The sequence below is a fragment of the Ammospiza nelsoni genome, chromosome 5 (genome assembly GCF_027579445.1).
Source record: "Ammospiza nelsoni isolate bAmmNel1 chromosome 5, bAmmNel1.pri, whole genome shotgun sequence".
NCBI lineage: Eukaryota > Metazoa > Chordata > Aves > Passeriformes > Passerellidae > Ammospiza > Ammospiza nelsoni.
The window spans coordinates 908,831-929,398 of NC_080637.1; the positions used below are offsets into that span (position 1 = coordinate 908,831).

The 20,568-nt window shown below is 50.4% G+C and overlaps 1 protein-coding gene across 1 annotated transcript in view; it reads left to right on the forward strand.

Moving 5' to 3' along the window:
• Positions 1 to 49: 49 nt before the first annotated feature.
• The window catches only part of AHCYL2 (adenosylhomocysteinase like 2), a 63,140-nt gene continuing 42,621 nt past the window's right edge, over positions 50 to 20,568 (forward strand). Inside the window, exon 1 of the mRNA XM_059472055.1 lies at positions 50 to 475. Within this exon, the coding sequence (XP_059328038.1) occupies positions 50 to 475 (426 nt within the window). The remainder of the gene's footprint in view (positions 476 to 20,568) is intronic.

Here is a 20,568-nt window from a genome sequence, read left to right on the forward strand (position 1 = left end):
CTGAGGGAGCCGGAGCGGACCGGGAGCGGAGCCGGAGCAGTCGGCGGCGATGTCGGTGCAGGTGGCGGTGGCCGCGCCCGCCGTGGAGCTGAAGGAGCTCGGCGGCCCCATGGACAAGGCGGCGGGGCCGCCGTGCGAGCCCGTGGGCGCTCACGCAGCGGGGCACGGCGTGGCGGCGGCGGCGCCCGCCTGCCCCGTGCCGGGCGCCGAGCGTGAGGCGGCCCCGGCCCCCTCCGCCGAGCGGCCTCCGGGGGGCGGCTGCCCCGGGCTGTCCTCGGCCGCCGCGATGTCCTCGGCCTCCGGGATGTCCTCGGCCGCCGGCAAGGTGCCGCAGGCTTCGGCCATGAAGAGGAGCGACCCGCACCACCCCCAGCAGCCCCGGCACCGCGACGGCAGCGACAGCAGCGGCAGCGCGGCCGAGGCGCTCGTGAGCCCCGACGGCACCGTCACCGAGGCGCCGCGCACCGTCAAGAAGGTAACGGGGGCGGCAGCGGCAGGGAGCGCTCCCGGCGGGGCCGTGCCAGGGACAGCTCCGGGCACCGGGACTCGGGACGCGGCGCTGCCTCGGCCGGGCAGGGCCGGCCCGGTGCGGGGTCCCCGGTGCGCGGCGGTGTCGGTGACCCCGAGCGGCTGCCGGGGCTGCGGGGGCGCTCCAGGGCTGGGGCTGCATGCTGGGGACGTGTTCTGCCGTGCTGGGGTCTGACTGTTCATTGTACCCTCCCCCCGTGTCTGTGCAGTGGGGACGTGTGGGGGGACACTGAGTGCATTTACACCCCACTCCTGCACCCCCAGGTGACACTGGGTGCCTTTGCATCCCGTTCCTGCACCCCCAGATGTCCCTGGGTGCATTTACACCCCACACCTGCACCCTCAGGTGACTCTGAGTGCTTTTACACCCTGTTCCCTGCACCCCCAGGTGACACCGGGTGCCTTTGCACCCCAATTGTGCACCCCCAGGTGACACTGGGTGCCTTTACACCCCATTTCTGCACCCCCAGGTATCACTGGGTGCCTTTACACCCCATTTCTGCACCCCCAGGTATCACTGGGTGCCTTTACACCCCATTTCTGCACCCCCGGGTGCCTTTACACCCCATTTCTGTACCCCCAGGTATCATTGGGTGCCTTTACACCCCATTTCTGTACCCCCAGGTATCACTGGGTGCCTTTACACCCCATTTCTGCACCCCCAGGTATCACTGGGTGCCTTTACACCCCATTTCTGCACCCCCAGGTATCACTGGGTGCCTTTACACCCCATTTCTGTACCCCCAGGTATCACTGGGTGCCTTTACACCTCATTTCTGTACCCCCAGGTGTCTCTGTGTGCCTTTACACCCCTGGGTTCCCACACCCCCAAGTTTCCCCGGGTGCCTTTACACCCTATTCCCTGCACCCCTGGGTGCCTTTACACCCCGTTCCCTGCACCCCCAGGTGTCCCTGGTTGCCTTTACACCCCAATTCTGCACCTCTAGATGGCCCTGGGTACCTTTACACCCCAATTCTGCACCCCCAGGTGTCCCTCGGTGCCTCTCCCCCCTATTTCTGCCCCCCCCGGTGTCCCTGGGTGCATTTACAGCGCACTCCCTCACCCCAGGTGTGTGAGCTGCAGGGTGTGTGGGTTCACATCGGGTTCACGTTCCCAGGGTTATCTGGGGAATGTGGATGAGATAAAAACGTCCCGGGCGTCGCTGGTGACGTTGGCACCTGGGGCAGGGCCAGGTGTGCCCATGGCTGGGTGTGGGGTGTGGCAGGGGGGCTTTGGGGGCGCCCCTCTCCCAGGGGTGCTGTGAGCTGGCACCCCAGCTCTGTGTGGAGCTGGGAGTCCTGCTGAGTCCGGTCCTGGTGAGCGCATTGGCGTGTCTCCAGCTCCTCAGGTGGACACAGGTGCTCCCTGGAGTAGGGGCTGTGCGTACCCTGCTGTGCCTGGAGGGAAATGCACGTTTCCCCTGGTTTTTGGCATCATTCCTATTGGAAATCCCAGGAGAAGGAGTTGTGTCCTGTGGACCTTTATGGGGTGTAGGGAAAAAATTGTCCCTGTCCTAAGGGAGCCTCTCACCTCATGAAACTTTGGGTTTCACCTCCCCTTCTGTGGACTTCCAGCCTCTTTTGGGGCTGCTCTAAATTTCCTCTCCCTTTGGAGGGCCCAGGGTGAGGGGGTTTGTCCCCATAACTGTGATTTCCTCCTGGGTGGCTTCCCTGAAATTCCAGTTCCTCCTTGGAGGGAGCACATCCCACAGGGCAAGGTCTGGATCTTGGTTCCTTCCTCCCCCTAAAATCCCTTCTTTGGGGTTAGCAGGGGGCTCAGCTGCTCAGGAAAGGACATTTTCCCTCTGGGATCCTGACTCCCAGCCCAGTGTTTGGAGTTTGATATCCTGATCCCATCTCTATTTTTAGAGACCCTCAGGGCACCCGTAATTCTCCTCAAGTGTGCTTAAACTCTTCATCCCCCCTCTCCATTCTTTCCTGGGTTAAACCACAAAAAGAGATTTTATTTCAGAGGGTGGCGGGGAACCTGAAGCAGCTTCAAACCTGCATCACTCCCAGTCCCAGGAGCAGAGCCACAGATGCAGGAGGAACCTGGAATTCCCAGCTGGCTCTGCTTGGGATGTGCTGCTGGAGAGGATCTGGGAGCACAAACTGCTCCTTCTCCTCCTTTTCTCCCCCACTTCAGCAGGTGCCAGCCTCTCAGACCAGGCTCTTCATTCATCCAGCTCCTCTCCACCTCAGGAGAAATAAATAATATTCAATATCCTGGTGTTATTGGAACAAAACCAGATTTGGGAGCCATCAAATTGTCCCCAGGCCCATGGCTGCAAAATTGGGCACGTGGAGCTGAAGCATCTGCTGAAAGGAGGTTTAGAACAAAAATAAGTTTTTTGTTTAGAACAAAAATAAGATAAATTTTTTATTCAGATCCAACAGAACTTTGCTGATATAGAGATAAAAGTCTAATTAAAATGATGAAATTTGTAGTGGAACTCTGATTCTTAAGAGTGTTTGATAGAAACAAAATCTCAGTATTTTTTTTCTTGGCTGCTTTATATAAATATATTTTTCTTAGTTTTTTTTTTCCTTCCCTTGGAATCCTAACACCCATCCTTGAGATGCCACTCCACAAAATTGTGGTTTTGCAATTCTGAGACAAAAAGAGTTGCCAGAAAATTTCAGTGGCTCTTTTCCTCTTTTCACTCTCACTTTAAATCTTCTTTTCTGTCAGTCCAGTGTTTTATTGATCTGTCTGCCTTTAGATGTTCTGATTTGTATTTACCTCACTAGGGTGTAAACAGGAAGGAATAGATGATATTGTTATATACATTTATATGCAGACATTATAGAAGGTGCTGGGCTTTTCTCTGCCACCTTTAGAGATCAAATCTTGGGGAATATCCCTGGAATTGTTGTTCCCTTTGGGTCTTGCTGGAAATGCTGGAATTCCTCATTCCTGAGGGGAAATTTTGCTGGTGAATGCGCATCCAGTTCTGACCCTCAGCCACAAGAAAAACTTGAATTTAAGCAGTTTCAGTCCTTGATTGAATGGTTGTGAGGTGACATCTCCATGTCCCTTTCTTGAGCTGGGAGAAGAATGGTAGAATCACAGGTTGAATTGAGTTTGAAGGGACCTTAAAGCCCATCCAGTTCTGACTCCTGCCACAAGAAAATTTACTGAAATTTACTTAAATTTACTCAGATTCAGGTCTTGATTTAATGGTTATGAAGTGATAACTCTGTGTCCCTTTCTTCAGCTGGGAGAAGAATCACGAGGTGGGATGGGTTGGGTTGGAAGGGACCTTAAAGCCCACACAATTCTGACCCTCAGCCACAGGAAAAACTTACATTTAATCAGATTCAGCTCCTGTTTGAATGGTTGTGAGGTGCTTGGGGCTCTGGGAGTTCCTGCACCCCATGCTGGGAAGGGTGGGATGAAGGTTCCAAATCCTCCCTCTCCGTGCTCTCCTCCCGTGGCTCCAGGCTGAGGGTGCAATTCCTCACTTTAGGCTGGGTGAATTTCCTGTGGGATGGGTCTCTCCTGAGAGTGGGGTCCAGGAGGAGCTGGGAATGGAGAGGGAGCTGGGAAAGCCCCTCAGGAGCAGCTGGATACTGCCTGGCTGGGCTGTGGGGTGGATTTGGGGTCGCTTCGGCCCCATTCCCGCTGCCAGGTGAGCCCAGGGGCTGGGCAACAGCTCCAGATGTTCCCGGCTGGGTTCTGGTGCTGTTTTGGTGATGAGGTGATTGCTCATCAGCTTTAGGGGGTGGTGGCTGCTGGTTTTGGGGTTTTGGTGCTGTTTTGGTGATGAGGTGATTGCTCATCAGCTTTAGGGGGTGGTGGCTGCTGGTTTTGGGGTTCTGGTGCTGTTTTGGTGATGAGGTGATTGCTCAGCAGCCCTGGAATGCTGGTGGATGCCGGTGTTGTGTGAATTCTTAAAGCACTCCCAGATCCAAGCAGCTGACAGTCACAGAACCTCTGGGAATTCTGTTATTAGTGACCAGGGAGCCTTAATTAAGACTCCCAAACTGATTAACTGGGCAATCTCAGCCTTGTCATGACCACTCCGTGCCCCTTTCTGCAGCTGGGAGAAGAATGGTGGAATCATGGGATGGGTTGGGTTGGGTTGGGTTGGAGGGACCTTAAAGCCCATCCAGTTGTGACTGTCAGCTACAAGAAAAACTTAAATTTAATCAGATTCAGGTCTTGATTTAATGATTGTGAAGTAACAACTCTGTGCCCCTTTTTTCAGCTGAGAGAAGAATCACAGAGTGGGACGGGGTAGGTTGAGTTGGATTTGAAGGGACCTTAAAGCCCATCCACTTCTGACCCTGCTACAAGAAAAACTTAATCAGATTTATATCTTGATTTAATGATTGTGGAGTGGCAACTCTGTGAATGGTGGAATCACGGGATGGGTTGGTTTTGAAGGGACCTTAAAGCCCATCCAGTTGTGACCCTCAGCCGCAAGAAAAACTTAAATTTAATCAGATTCAGGTCTTGATTGAATGGTTATGGAGTGACAACTCTGTGCTGCTTTCTTCAGCTGAGAGAAGAATCACAGAGTGGGTTGCAAGGGACCTTAAAGCCCATCCAGTTGTGACCCTGAGCCACAAGAAAACTTAAATTTCATCAGATTCAGGTCTTGATTTAATGATTATGAAATCTGATTAAATTTAATCAGATTCAGGTCTTGAATTAATGATTCTGAAGTGACACCTACGTGAAGAATTGTGGAATCATGGCATGGGTTGGGTTGGAAGGGACCTTAAAGCCCATCCAGTTCTGACTCCAACCGCAAGAAAAACTTGGATTTAAACAGATTAATTTCTTAATTTAATGGTTGTGAGGTGCTCGGGGCTCTGGGGGTTCCTGCACCCGCACTGGGAAGGTCAGACCTCAGCAAGAGGTGAGTTTTACCCCAAGCCAACCCCAAGCTCCAAAGCAGACGGTGATTATTTTTATTATTTATTTTATTATTATTTTTATTATTATTTTATTTTTATTATTTTATTATTTTATTATTATTTTATTATTTTTTATTTTTTATTATTATTTTTATTATTTTATTATTAATTTATTATTGCTATAATTTATTATTTTTATTATTATTTATTAATTTTTATTAATTTTATTATTAATTTTATTAATAATTTTATTATTAGTTTATTATCATTTTTATTATTAATTTTATTATTAATTTTATTATTAATTTTATTATTATTTTATTATTATTTTATTAAATTTTTTATTATTTTTATTATTTTTATTATTTTTATTATTTTATTATTTTAGTTATTATTTTCCCCTGTCCCAGGCACCGTGCAGCAAGCCGAGCTGCCGCTGGCGTTCCCTCCCTCCCAGCTGTGCCGCGGAGCTCGGAGCGGTGGCTGCAGCGGGCGTTGCGCTGCCGAGGCCGGGCTTGATTCATCCCGCGGGCTCCGTTCTCTCCGTGCCGCCGCCTCCGCAGCGCCGGGGGCTGCGGGAGCGCTGCGGTGTCACCGCGTGTCGCTGGCGAGGTGCCGCAGCCCCCGGCGGGGATCCGGGATCCGCGGCAATTCCTGCTGCTCGCTGGGCCGGCACAGCCCCGAGGCCGCTGGGAACGCCTCTCGTGCGGCTCCCTCGGTGGTGCCTCTGACCTTGCTGCCAGCGGATCGCTCCGCCGCCAGAGCCTGCCCGTTCCCGTGGAAATTCCCACTTTGTTTTCCGGCACACCAGTGAGCGTTTTCGGCTCCATTAAGGATTTTTTTCCTCTGCTGTTTTTCCCTTCTAACCCCCAGCCAGGTGATAAATGCTTCTTCCCCCGGGGCTGAATTCCCCGGAAATGCAGGGAGCGAGGGGCTGGAATGCTCTTTAGTAAAACCTTTAGGGTTTTTGTATCCAATTCTTGAATTTGGTGTGATAATCTGCACGAATCCGGGTTCATTGGAGCAGGTGCCTGCGTGCAACCGAGTGCAAGGATCAACCCACGGGGCTGAGGAGCGGGGAGATGAAAAGGAGAGGGAAATAAAACGGGATGAGGAGGGAACCTTGGAACTGGGAATGGCCAAGCTGCCCTTTGCCAGGGGCTGTGGCACCGGGATCTGCTCCTGTGCTGGGTCAGAATTCCAGAATCACACCAAAATCTCTGCTGGAGCTTTCCTTATTCTCTGTTTTTACTTCTTGGGATACACTCAACAAAGCAAAATCTTGTAGAAAATGTTGGCAAGTGTAGTGGATTTGGCTTGCTAATTGAGGATTTTTTTTTTATTTCAAGATTTTTTTGGTTAATGTATTAAGGAGTGTGGTAGATTTTGGTGTTGGTTAATTATTAATGTATTTATTTTTGTTGTGAGGTGGGATTAGGAGAAAGTTAAAATAGGTTTAAAATTTTAAAAAAGTATGAGGAAAATTTTATTAATAGCTTCCATGTTTGTTTTGTTGTTTAACATGTGCTTTTCACAGCAGCATGTTGTCCTGGTTCAGGGACATGTCCAGCTTTTTAATGGTTGGAAGCTTTGTATCACTTTTTTAAACATCTCTCATGTAAAACTATGACAGCAAGTGTGATTGGTTGTTTCCCCTGTGAGTGCAGAAGTCAAAACTGTGCTTGAAGAAGTATCTACAGACACATTAATATTTTAAAATTTTATAAAAGATGGGTATTTGGTAATATCTGTTTGCCATAGCTGTAAACTTTGCAACCCTCAAGGGCTGACAGCTCCTGTGGAAACAGGAGGTTGTACAGGCTGGCAGGGTGAGCACCAATAATGTTTTTTGTCTGACCTGCACAGAGTTCAGAGTCACCAGGATGGGAGAGCCCTCCAAGGCCCTGGAGCCCAGCCCAGCCCCTGGCACCCAGTGCCACCTCCAGGCTGGTTAAACACACCCAGGGGTGGTGACTGCACCCCCTCCCCGGGCAGCCATTGCAGAACTTTCTCCCCCTTGCTGGAAAAGCTTTTTGCTGCTCTCCAAGCTGGATTTCCCTCGGCCCAGCTCAGGCTGTGTGCCCTGGGTGTGCCAGTGCTGCTGCAGACAGAGCCCAGGGGCAGCTGGGCACAGGCACCTTTCAGGAGCTGTGAGAGTGCTGGGGGCACCCTGAGTCTCCTTTCCTGCAGGCTGAGCACCCCCAGCTCCCTCAGGGCTCCCTCAGGGTTTGTGTCCCAGCCCCTCTCCAGCCCCGCTGCCCCTCTGGCCCTGCTCAGTGTCCCAAGGTCCTGCCCGGGCTGAGGGGGCACAGCTGGCACAGCCCTGGAGCTGAGCCCTGCCCGTGCCAGGGCACAGTGCCCTCCCTGCTGCTGTGCCCTCCAGCGTGGCACAGCCAGGTGGCACTGGGCCCTTGGCCACCAGGGCACACCAGGGCTCCTGCCCTGCTGCCCACCGGGTCCCTCTGTGCCTGGCACTGCCCAGCCACACCAGTTCCTGCTGCTGCCCACCCTGAGCCTCCCCTGGCCCAGCCTGAGCTGCTCCCTCTCCTCCCGTCACTGAATTCCTGTAAAACCAAACTGAGAGAGATTTGACATCCCTCTCAACCCAAGCCATTCCCTGATTTTATAACGATTCTGTGATTCACAGAGGAATAATGGGGGAGAAATCCTTAAATGTCACAGCTGGGTGGGAAAATTTGTCATGCAAATTTTGAGGAAAACCTTGGGAGTATCAAAGCTCTTGTCGTGCTGTGGGGCACTTTTAAAACCCAAGGTTTTTTTCCTATTTTAGTTTTACTTTAACCTATTGTGTATGTGCATCTTGTGTTATTTTTGAGTTCCCAGATTTCATGCATTCAGCAGTTCTGTTTTTAACTGCTCATTCTTCCTTTTTTTTTTGACTGATATTCCTGGCAGGTGAATTTTGAAATGTCCTTCCATGTGTGGAACAGCTGCTTTGCAGATGATTTTTTCAAACAGATCAATTGTTTTGCTCAACATCTGGAGGAAGAGAAAAAAGGGAGAGAAAAGAGAGAAGGGAAAAATAATTGGGTTTTATTTTTTGTTTCCAATTGTCAAATAGGTTTGTGTGTTTCTCTTGGAATTTCTGTTCCTGGGGACACAAAGAATCCATAAGGACACAGTAACAAAACCTCCACCCTGGGAAAGGCTTCACACCCTTTATTTTGTAAATACCTTTCCTACAGACTGCAGCCCAGAATGTTTAAGCTGAACCTGGTCCAAGCTGATACAGAGTAGGAGGAAAAAGAAAAGGAGAGAAAAAATGTAAAAATCCGAACTGGTTTGAAATTCTGATGTTGAGGTCCACAAGAGGTAGAGGGGGGATTCAGGGAGGCCATCTGGGAAGGGAAGGCTGTCCCAGAGTGGTTTGGGGTTGTGAGATGGGGAAAGGGATTGGGCTGGAGCCCTCAGCAGTGAGGATTGCAACAGAACACGGCCAGGGTGTTTGGGATGGATGTGTTTGTTTTATACACCCAGGGGCTGGAAGGGACCTTAAGGATCTCTGATTCCAACCCCTGCTGTGAGCAGGGCTGCCACCCGGGGTGCCAGGCTTTGTCACCTGAGGTGCCACGCGGGGTGCCAGGCTTTGTCACTTGGGTGCCACCCGGGGTGCCAGGCTTTGTCACCTGAGGTGCCACCTGGGGTGCCAGGCTTTGTCACTTGGGTGCCACCCGGGGTGCCAGGCTTTGTCACTTGGGTGCCACCCGGGGTGCCAGGCTTTGTCACCTGAGGTGCCATGCGGGGTGCCAGGCTTTGTCACTTGGGTGCCACCCGGGGTGCCAGGCTTTGTCACCTGAGGTGCCACGCGGGGTGCCAGGCTTTGTCACTTGGGTGCCACCCGGGGTGCCAGGCTTTGTCACCTGAGGTGCCACGCGGGGTGCCAGGCTTTGTCCCCGCTGTCAGTGGTGCCAGCAGAGCTCAGTCCCAGGGGTTAAATCAGCAGAATTCTCCATGCAGCCATTCCCAGCGTTTCCCACGGGAGTGTGACACTGAGTGGCCTCTGGCCAGCACATCCTGGCACACAGGGTGAGCTGTGCCCGAGTGGCACCAGAGAGGGGCTGGGCAGCTCTGCCCTCAGAGCAGGAGCCAGGAGAAGGGTCTGGAGAGAGAGGGGAGCACAGCCCTCACTGCAGCCGCCACCCAGAGGAGCCAAAAGGCTCCTTGGAAATGCAAACAGAGCCCAGAGCTTCCGGGGCTGAGTGGCACTGCTGGGGTTGGGCGGTGCCTAAAGAGCCTGCCTGGAACAGAGGCTGGGCAGAAATAAAGGAGTAAAATAGGGATTTATTAAAGGCCTTCAATAGGTACAGAGGCTGCCTAGAAGAGAGGCTGGGCAGAAAATAGGGATTTATTAAAGGCCTTCAATAGGTACACCTGATGTCTTGAGATGCTCCCTAGAACAAAGGCTGGACAGTGTTAAAGGAGTAAAATAGGGATTTATTAAAGGCCTTCACAGGATACACCTTGGGCAGTGCCAGGGCCCAGCCAGAGCTACACCCAAGATGGACCCAAGATTAAATCAGATTCAGGTCTTGATTTAATGATTGTGAGGTGACAACTCTGTGAGGAATGGTGGAATCATGGGGTGGGATGGGTTGGGTTGGAAGGGACCTTAAAGCCCATCCCCTTCTGACCCCTGCCACAAGAAAAAGTTTTAATGGATGGACTCTGAGTCATGAGTGTTCACACTTTTATAAGTTTTGGTCCATTTCCATATTGGGTTAATTGGCCAATTCCAGCTCCAGGTTCTGCAGTCCCATCCTCCCAGATTGCTCCCCTCAATTCCCTGCTGTTGCACTTTTGGCCCTGAAGCTGCCCAAAACCCAAGGGGCTGGAGAAGGATTGTTCTGTCTGACTGGGCTGTGAGGAGAACTTGCTGGCACTTTATAGGAAGTTCAGAGTTACACATAATGCAGTGCAGAATCTGGAAAATAGGAAATATAAAACTTAAGGCATCATGGAGAGCTGTGTCTGGTTCTGGGTTTGGGGAGCTGTGTCTGCTCTGGGGTTTTGGGGAGCTGTGTCTGGTTCTGGGTTTGGGGAGCCGTGTCTGCTCCTGGGGTTTTGGGGAGCTGTGTCTGGTTCTGGGTTTGGGGAGCCGTGTCTGCTCTGGGGTTTTGGGGAGCTGTGTGTGCCCCTGGAGTTTGGGGAGCTGTGTGTGCCCCTGGAGTTTGGGGAGCTGTGTGTGCCCCTGGCTTTGGGGAGCTGCTCCTGTGGGTACAGAACAAACAGGAGCAGACAAAGGCAGGACACTGGAGGGTGCCCTGAGGCGTTTTGGGGAGAAGGCCCAGCTGCAGATCAGGGCTTGCACGGGTTTGGAGAGCTCCAGATGGGCAGATAGGGAAGAGCTGGGAGCTGATCCCAGGAGAAGCAGCAAAGCAGAGCTGGTTGGTGCCTGTGTGAAGGGAGGTGTCTGGGATGGTTCATTCTTCAGCAGCAGGCACAGAAGGGCTGCCTGTCAGTTCCTGACAGAAGGAGAAAAACACTTCAGTTCCTGCTTTCCTGGCCTCAAACACAGCACTGAAGGGTTTTGTTGCTGGAGCTGTTGTGTTCTGGGCTTCACCATGGATGTCCCAGCCCAAATCACCTGAACAGCAGAGGGAAAACCAGGAGACACCAGCTCTGATTGTTCAGGAAGGGTCTTGGATCCACTCCTCAGCACAGAGACCTGCCACAGGCTGGGTGGGCTCCCAGAGGGTTCTGGGCTCTGCATCCCTGGCAGTGCCCAAGGCCAGGCTGGGCACTGGGGCTAGACAGCCTGGCACAGTGGGAGGTGTCCCTGCCATGGCAGGGGTGGCACTGCAGGGGCTCTGGGGTCCCTTCCAGCACAGGGATCCACTCACCTGTGGGGTGGAAGGGGCGTTAGAAGCAGGAAATGAGGAACAGCAAATCCTCCTGTGCCTGGCCGGGGCTGGGTGTGGTTTTGGGGTGATCAGGGCAAATCCCCCCAGCTCTGCCTGTGCCTCCTTCATTGCCAAGGGCAGGCAGTGCTTGTGCTGTGCTGTTTGAAGATCACTGCAATTCCAGGAGAGATGAAATCACCATCCTCTCTATGTTCCAGGAGAGCTTTTTGTCTGGCATCTCCCTCTAAACTCCCGAACGCTCCCTGCTGGATCAGTCCCCGCTCCAGATTTGTTTCCTGCCTGGTTTCTCTGCCTGGGCCCCAGCCAGCCATTCCCACCCCAAACTCTTGCAGCATCCCCTGGAAACCCTTCCCCAGTGCAATCCCAGGGATTCATTTCCGGACATCTGAAGGGGGATGGATCCTGAGAGGATGGGAAGCAGCCCTTGGCTGTGGAGGGAGTTTGCTCCCAGCTGTGCTCACGCTGTTCCAGGATATCTTTTGAGCTTTTCAAAGGGAGCAGCAGCCCCCAGATGAAAAAAGGGTTTTTAGTTGGTTCTAAACCAGTTATTTTTTTGTCTCACATAAAATCGGCGATGACTCAAGCACCCATAAAAGTGTCTGGCAGAATTCTCGGGCTCTGAAGTTCCGCAGTGCATTGCTTGTAAATGTCATTTTTGTGGGAGCTCTTCAAGTGCAGTCGGGTTCTTTGAGACAGGGCAGAGCCTCTGGGATCCACTGTGCAGCACTGACTGAGGAATTATTTTGCCTGATTTCAGGAAAGGATCCTGCAATCCTGCACGAGGCTTGAGTTATCTGCTCACCACAGTGCAGAAGCTGTTGGGTAACTCCGAGTGCCAAGAACTTTCTGTGCTTTGCTTTTCATTCTTTTTTTTTTTTTTTTTAATTTTTAATATAAATAAGCTGAAACATTTTCTGGTTTCTCTGCAGCAGAATGACCACAGATGAGTCACGGGGCTGCCTGAACATGTAAAGCATTTTCAGTGCTCCTTGTGATGCATTTTTGGGTGTGCTGAGACAGTGATTCCAGAGCGTGAGGGAGCTGTGCTTGGGTCAGGCATCATGAAAACTCCAACCAAAAGCTGCTTTGGAGCTGGAGTTGGGATTGTGATGCTCTGCCTGATTCATGAGTGATTTTGGGTGGGATTTGTAGCTTCCCTAGCTTGGGTTGCTTGAGGAGAGCTGAGTAGGTGTGTGCAGAGACCTGTGGAGCTTCCTGGCCCAATCCCAGCCCAGACAAAGCTCTCCTTGTTCCCGGGGCCTCGGAGCTGCTTTTTCTGTGTTTGTTTGTTCTCTGCGTCCTGCCCTCTGTTGTGCCTGTGCAGCAGCGGGGAGGCAGCGATGGGGGCTGTGGTTAAAGGGACACTTCAGCCCTGGGGCTGGGCTGCAGCTCTGCCCAACCTCCAGGATCTGCAGTTCTGCTGCTCCCCAGCAAGGTGGAAAACCCACAATCATTGGAAACATTGGGAATTCTGGCCTTTTTCCAGCAGGTGGGAGGTGTTGGGGGTGCATCCACCGCAGATCCTGGAATGGTTGGGTGGGAAAGACCCCAGAGCCCCTCAGTGCCACCCCTGCCATGGCAGGGACACCTCCCACTGTGCCAGGTGCTCCAACCTCACCTTGGGCATTCCAGGGATGCAGGGGCAGCCACAGCTGCTCTGGGAATTCCATCCCAGCCCTCCCAGCCAGGAATTCCTCCCCAAATCTCCCCTTTCCTCCAATCTGCAGCCATTCCCTGTGTCCTGTCCCTCCATCCCTTCTCCCAGCTCCCTCTCCTGGAATTTTCCTGACCCAGTGTAGCTCTCCTTGAACAATTTGGCTTGGCTTTAATTTCACCTTAATTAAAAAATCTGCTCAATTTTTGGGTTTATTTGGAGTCTGTGTCATGAGGCAGAAGCAGTTGGATGGAGAATTCCTCAATAATTGACTTCATGCTGGTATTTTTGTCTTGTCCCTGCTTGTTCCATCCATAATTCCCATTATTTTATGGTGGAACACTAAGGAAAACATGGATGGAATTTTGGGATCCTGGATTCTGGATCCCCTCATCCTCCATTACTATTATTATTATTATTATTATTATTATTATTATTATTATTATTATTATTATTATTATTATTATTATTATTATTATTATTATTATTATCTCTCCACATCCAAATTCTGTGCTAAATCTCATTCCTCACTCAGTAATTCATGTGTGGCTGAGGTTTTTTCCCTTGTTTTTTTTTGATTCCTGGCCAATTTATGGCAAATATCAACCAAATCATTCTCCAGCAAATTAATCACCCTCGTCAAGCGTGTCCTCGTTTTCCCTCTTGTGAGCACAGAGCAACACAAGAGTTGGTTTTGCTTTTTAATTACTTTTCTTTTCTCTGCTTGGCCTCTTTTGTTTTGGCCTTGTCAGGGAGGGCCACAAAAGTGGAAGGTGGAAATTTGTGGTAGGAGATGGAATTTTGTCATGGAGGATGGGATTTTGTGGTGGAAAATGGAATTTTGTGGTGGAAAAAGAAATTTTGCTGTGGAAGATGGGATTTCTGTGGTGGCAAATGGAATTTCATAGTGGGAAGTGGAAATTTGTTGTGAGAATTGGAATTTTGTGGTGGAAGATGTAGTTCTGTTGTGAAAAATTGAATTTTGTGGTGGAAGATGGAATTTCATAATGGAAAGTGGAAATCTGTCGTGAGAAATGAAATTTTGTGGTGAAAGATGGAATTTCATTGTGGAAAATGGAACCTTGTCATGAAAAATGGAACTTTGTCATGGAAGGTGAAGCTTTGTCATGGCATATGGAATTTTGTGGTGGAAGATGGAATTTCATTGTGGAAAATGGAGTTTTGTTGTGGGAGATGGAGTTTTTTTTTGTGCATAATTGAATTTTGCCATGGAAGATGGAATTTCATCATGGAAAATGGAAATGTTTTGTGACAAATGGAATTTTGCGGTTGAAGATGGAAATTTGTGATGGAAGATGGAATTTCATTGTGGAAGATGGAAATTTGTCATGAGAAATGGCATTTTGTCATGAAAATGGAATTTTGCTGTGGAAGGTGGAACTTTGTCATGGAAGGTGAACCTTTGGCATGGGAAATGGAATTTTGTGGTGGAAGATGGAAATTTGTGGTGGGAAATTGAATTTTGTCATGGAAGATGGAATTTCGTCATGGAAAATGGAGTTTTATCACGAGAGATGGAATTTTGTCATGGAAAGTGGAATTTTGCCGTGAAAAATGGAGTTTTGTCTTGGAGGATGGAAATCTGCTGTGGGAAATGGAGTTCTGCCTTGGGAAATGGAATTGTGCAGTGGAAAACAGAATTCTGCAGTGGGAAACGAAATTCTGCAGTGGGCAATGGAATTGTGCCGTGGGCAATGGAATTGTGCAGTGAGAAATGGAATTGTGCAGTGAGAAATGGAATTGTGCAGTGAGAAATGGAATTGTGCAGTGAGAAATGGAATTGTGCAGTGAGAAATGGAATTGTGGAGTGGAAAAGGGAATTCTGCAGTGAGAAAATGGAGTTCTGCATTGGGAAATGGAATTCTGCAGTGGAAAATGGAATTCTGGAGTGGAAAAGGGAATTCTGCATTGGGAAATGGAATTCTGCCTCATCCAAAGGCTGCAAATGGAATTTGCCACCAAACCTTACTCAGAACCAGCCTGTGATTTAAGCCCTGAAAGCTCTGCAGTGCCCCATTTCCTGCCATTCCTGCACTGGTTTTTCCTGCCCCATCCATCCATCCATCCATCCATCCATCCATCCATCCATCATCCATCCATCCATCCATCCATCCATCCATCCATCCATCCATCCATCCATCATCCATCCATCCATCCATCCATCCCCCATCCATCCATCCATCATCCATCCATCCATCCATCCCCTGGATTTCCAAGCTCCTGCTCGGATTCATTTGCAATTCCGGGTGCTGCTCGTCCATCAGCGCTGGCTTTGGCTGCAGCAGAGGCAGGAATGGCTCTGCTTCCCCTCCGAGGGGCCCTAAATCATTTTCCAATTAGGAAAGGAGCCTGCCCGTGCATCCCACGGGATTTTCCAAGCTCAGGAACGCTCCTGCCGCTCTGCACTCGCAGCAGTTCCAGATAATAAACCACAAAAAATGCGCTTGCAGCAGGATTTTTGCACAATTGGATTTTTTTAGGCATAAAAAAAATATATATAGAAAAAGTGGTGTTGTGGTAATTGAAGCCATCAAAAGCTCCGGGGTAATTAAGATTTCATTGAAGCAACGAGGAGGAGCAAAGGGAATGTTTCATTTGGAAGGTCACACAAACTCTGCTGCCTCCTTTATTTAATTGTGTGTTTATTCCAGTTTGGAGTGGTAAATCCTGGAAATTCCAGTGTCTGGAAATACCCACATTTCCCAAAAAAAAAAAAAAAACCCAAAAAAACAAACCACCTCAGGCCTGGTTTGTGCTCCTCAGGGAAGGGAAATGGGTTTTGCACAGCCAGATTTGGGATAAAATCATTGAGGGGATGGAGGGAATGATGGTGTTAGACATGGACACAGAGAAGATGGGATTTGGGAAGGAATTCCTGGCTGGAATGGAATTGCCAGAGCAGCTGGAATCTCTGGGAGTGCCCAAGGATAAGCTGGGAAGGACTTGGGGCAGCCTGGGATAGTGGAAGGTGCCCCTGGGTGTGCTTTGAGGTCATTCCCACCCAAACCATTCCCAAATTTTCCCTCTGCCCTGAGCCTTCACACAGAGGTTGGGAACAATCCCCTCAAACAGCCCATCCTGAGCTGGCAGTGAGGAAACCATGAAATCCATGGAGAATTCCCTCCCAGCAGGCTGGATCCATGAGAAAAGCAGAAATTCTGAGGAATTCTAGTATTTTTAGGTGATTAAATCCAAGCAGAACAAAGCCATTCCCTGGATTTCAGATCTTTGAGCCTGGAGATTCCCTTTTTCCTTTTCCTTGCCTTTTCCTTTTCCCTCTTTCCTTTCCCCTTTTCCTTTTCCTTTTCCCTCTTTCCCCTTTCCCCTTTTCCTTTTCCCTTTTCCTTTCCCACAACAAAGCTTTTAAACCAAATTCCTCCCTCAACAAATGCTGGAAAGGTTTTGTGGGCATCAGAAAGTTGCACGTGAAAGTTGTGATGTGTGCTGGGCAACACCAGCACAGTTAAACACTGAGATTCATCAAAGATGCAGCCCAACCCTTGGGTTAATTAGGCAGGAATCTTCTTTTTAATGGGATTTTGCCCTTTTCTTGTTCTTTTTTCCCTGAAACCATCGAAAGCCAAAATCTGTGGTTGTGCAGGGGAGTGAGGAATCAATGTGGGGTGAAACAAAAAGGTCAGCGAGGACTTAGGGTTTATTTTTTGTTTTTATCCATCCTTTGAGGGATTGGTTCCCTCCAAGTCCATCTCATGTGGAGCTCTGGGTGGTTTTCAGGTGTTCTTTTCTCTCCCCTGCATTCCCAGGAACCTTTTTGCTCAGGGAATTTGTGGGTTCTCCATCCCTGGAAGTGTCCCAGGCTGGGTTGGAGCACCCTGGGATAGGGGAGGGTGTCCCCTGCCCATGGCAGGAATGGAAAAAAAAACAATTTTAAAGTCCCTTCCCACCCAAACCATTCCATGATTCTCTGATGCAACAAAAATCTTGTCTTGGAATAGGAAAAGCACAGAAAAAGACAGAAATGTGTTGTTCTTTACAGAGTTCTTTATCTGCAGAGGAATTACTGAACCCTGTGAGGATTCTGGGCTCTGCAAGGGAAGTTGTGGTGTGAGGGTCTTGCTGGAAGGGCTAAAATGTCAAAGTTTTGCTGGAAAAGCTCAGGAATGGGCTGATTTGCCCTCCACAGCACCCAAATTTCAGTTGGAGAAACCAGGGGAGGAAAGGCTTAAGCAGTGTGAGAAAAGCTGGTGTTTGGAATCCTTTAAATAAACAGAATAATCCCTAAACACACACTGGCACCGTGGGCAGGGCTCAGCCAGGCAGGAAATCCCACAGGGACTCGGGGTCACCCTGAGCTCTGCCCGGGGCTGTGGGTGCAGCAGGGGAGGGGAAACCTGCAGGAAGAGCTTAGATACTGATAAATTTGGGGCCTTTTGGGATTTTTGGTGTGTTTTGAAGGCTATAATTTCACTAATTTAAAGGCAGAGCTGCTGTGGGCAGGGGTGAGGGGTGAGGCTGCTTCAGGAGAGCAGGGAGAAGGTTTGGGAAGGGTCTGGGGTTCCCAGAATTTCGTGGGGAAGGAAATGTCCTCAGGGAGGCTGGGAAAGAGCCAGGGATGGAGACTGGGAGATGCTAACAGCAGGATCATCTGGAAATCCTGGAACTGTGGGGTTGGATTTTCCCTTGGAGCTCCCATCCCACCATCCCCAGCCCTGCCAAGGCCAGCGCTGCCCGTGTCCCCAAGTGCCACATCCAGGTGGCTCTGAAATCCCTCCAGGGATGGGGACTGCAGCCCTGCGGCTGTGCCAGCCCTTTCCGTGGGAAATGATCCCAAATCCCAGAGCTGGGCCTGGCCCAGGCTGAGGCTGCTCCCTCTGTTCCCAGGGCTCATTCCCTGGATAACTGGGGTGTGCTGGGGATGCTCATGGGGTGTGAGCACAGAATTCCCACATTACTGAGGTTGGGAGAGTTTTGGGGTGGACAGGGAGAGCTTTAGGATGGACAGGGAGAGCTTTGGGATGGACAGGGAGAGCTTTGGGGTGGAGGGAGAGCTTTGGGATGGATGGAGAGCTTTGGGATGGATGGAGAGCCTTGGGATGGATGGAGAGCTTTGGGATGGAGAGAGAGCTTTGGGGTGGACAGGGAGAGCTTTGGGATGGACAGGGAGAGCTTTGGGATGGACAGGGAGAGCTTTGGGAAGGACAGGGAGAGCCTTGGGATGGACAGGGAGAGCTTTGGGAAGGACAGAGGGCTTTGGCATGGAGAGAGAGCTTTGGGATGGAGGGAGAGCCTTGGGAAGGACAGAGACCTTGGGGATGGAGAGAGAGCTTTGGGATGGACAGGGAGAGCTTTGGGAATGCTTTGGGAGAGCTTTGGGATGCTTTCCCTCATGGCATTCCCTGTTTTCTGTGTCCTATTAAGAATATTTTGTTCAATTCTCAACTCAATATCTGCACAGCCCGTGTTTCACCAGTACAGCCAATTTCTCTCTCTCAAACCTCTTTGATTTTAACTTTGCTATTAACTTAATGAAACCCACAGCAGTGATTGGATTATTGCAGTGCCCCAAACACGTGGGGCCCTTTCCAGCTCTCACTTGGATTGAGGATGTTGGCAAAGGGGAGGAACAGGAATGAGTTGGGGCTGCTCTAATCTCATTAGCTGAAATATTTTCTGACCTGCCAGTGACTCTCAGGGCACGAGGAAAGCAAAAATCAAAGGCTTGGATGGCTGAGAATGGAAAAATTGCCATTAATGTGATTTTGTTGCTTTGACCTTTCTCTTCTCCCCAAAATTAATTTGGGAGCTTGGATGCAAAGCCAACATCCTGCCTTTAAAACAGGTTCCCACTTTTTGCCAGGAGAAGCTGAGGAATCTCCTTTTTCCTTGGCTCCCACTCCTTTGTCAGAGGGTTTGTTGGAATTTTATTCATTTCAGTTGTGCACTGTGTAAGGATGCCCTGAAGTGAGTGCCCAGGGAAATAACCATAATTCTGTATACACTTCTGTATTTTATATGCATTTAACATAAAAAATCTGCTGTATAGGAGATAAAAATTGCTTTCAGTCCCCAGAACCAAAACTGCTGGGGAATTTTGACCAAGCTCAAATTTCTCATTTTCCCCTTCTTGGCAGAGATCTCCCAGCTCCTGCTGCTGCTCCCTGTGCCCAGCTGAGCCCCTGGGAGCCTCGTGCTGGGGTGGGATGAGGGATCCCTGTGCCAGAACAATTCCTGCTGCAGCTGGAGCAGCGTGGAGAGAGCCATGAGTGCTGTTTGGGTGAGGTTTCATCTGATATAAAATCTCAAAGTGTCCCTGGACAGGGCTTGGAGCAGCCTGGGATGGTGGAGATGGTCCCTGTGTGTGGCACAGGGGTGGAACTGGATCCCTTCAGGGTCCCTTCCAACCCAAATCCCTGGCTGAGATTCCATAAAAACTATTATTTACTCTTATTATTTGTATGTCTGAAAAACCCTTCACCCTCTTTTTGCACCTTGATGCAGCCTGCAGGACTTTATTCAGATATCTGAGACAAGCAGATATCATCACTCAGAACAAACACCAGAGGTTTTCTCTTCCAGCTGGAACACTGAGCTGAGATCCCACCTGGTTCAGCTTTTCCCTTCCTGTGCCTCTCTGCCCACTCCTCCGCCAGCCTGGCCTCTCCACCCTGCTTTTTACAGCCCCCACACTTTGGGCTCCTCAGCCTTTTGCTGCCATTATCTCCGTGGGTTTCCTTGAAGTGCGAGGACATTCTTCATTAAATCTGCCGCTCCTTACAAATCCGTGCCTCTCAAATTGCTCCTTGCAGTTTTCCCTCCTGCCGCACTCATTAAATCCCATTTTCTGAGCTCTTGGGAACGCTGTGAGGACAGGCCCAGCTCTGGGGTTCAGCTGCATGAAAAGGAGCTGCAGCACCTTTTGTGAAGGGCTCAGGTGCTGCTGCAAATTCCAAAGGCTTTTCACTTCCTTGGGAATGATTGTTTTATTGCCTCTGCACGGGGAAGCTGAAATGAGGAGAGGAGGGGACCTGGAGGAGGTGATGCTGCCTGTTGAGCCTTTGGGAGAATCCATTTGGATTTCTGAGGAGAAAATCCATTAGAATTGTTAAGAGGGAAGCTCTAAAAGTGCCATAAACACTGAATAAAATGCAGTCTCAGCTGGGGAGGGGGTCTGTGCAAAGCTGTGAGGATCAGCAAGGCCAGGGGCGAATCCTGCACCTGGCATGGGCAATTCCAGATCCAGATTCAGGCTGGAGATGGAGGGATGGGAACAGAACTGGGAGAGGGACCTGGAGCTGCTGCAGGGCTGGAGCCAGGCTGGGAGAGCTGGGAATGTTCCCCTGGGGCAGGGAAGGCTCCAGGGAGAGCTCCCAGCACATTGCAGGGCCTGCAGGGGCTCCAGCAGAGCTGCAGAGGGACTGGGGACAAGGCCTGCAGGGACAGCACCCAGGGAATGGCTCCCACTGCCAGAGGGCAGCCATGGGTGGCATCTTGGCAATGAGGAATTCCTGCCTGGGCTGGCATTGCCAGAGCAGCTGGGGCTGCCCCTGATCCCTGCAGTGCCCAAGGCCAGGCTGGAGCAGCCTGGGATGGTGGCATTGGAATGGGATGGGCTTGAAGGGCCCTTCCCACCCAAACCATTCTGGGATTTGGGACACT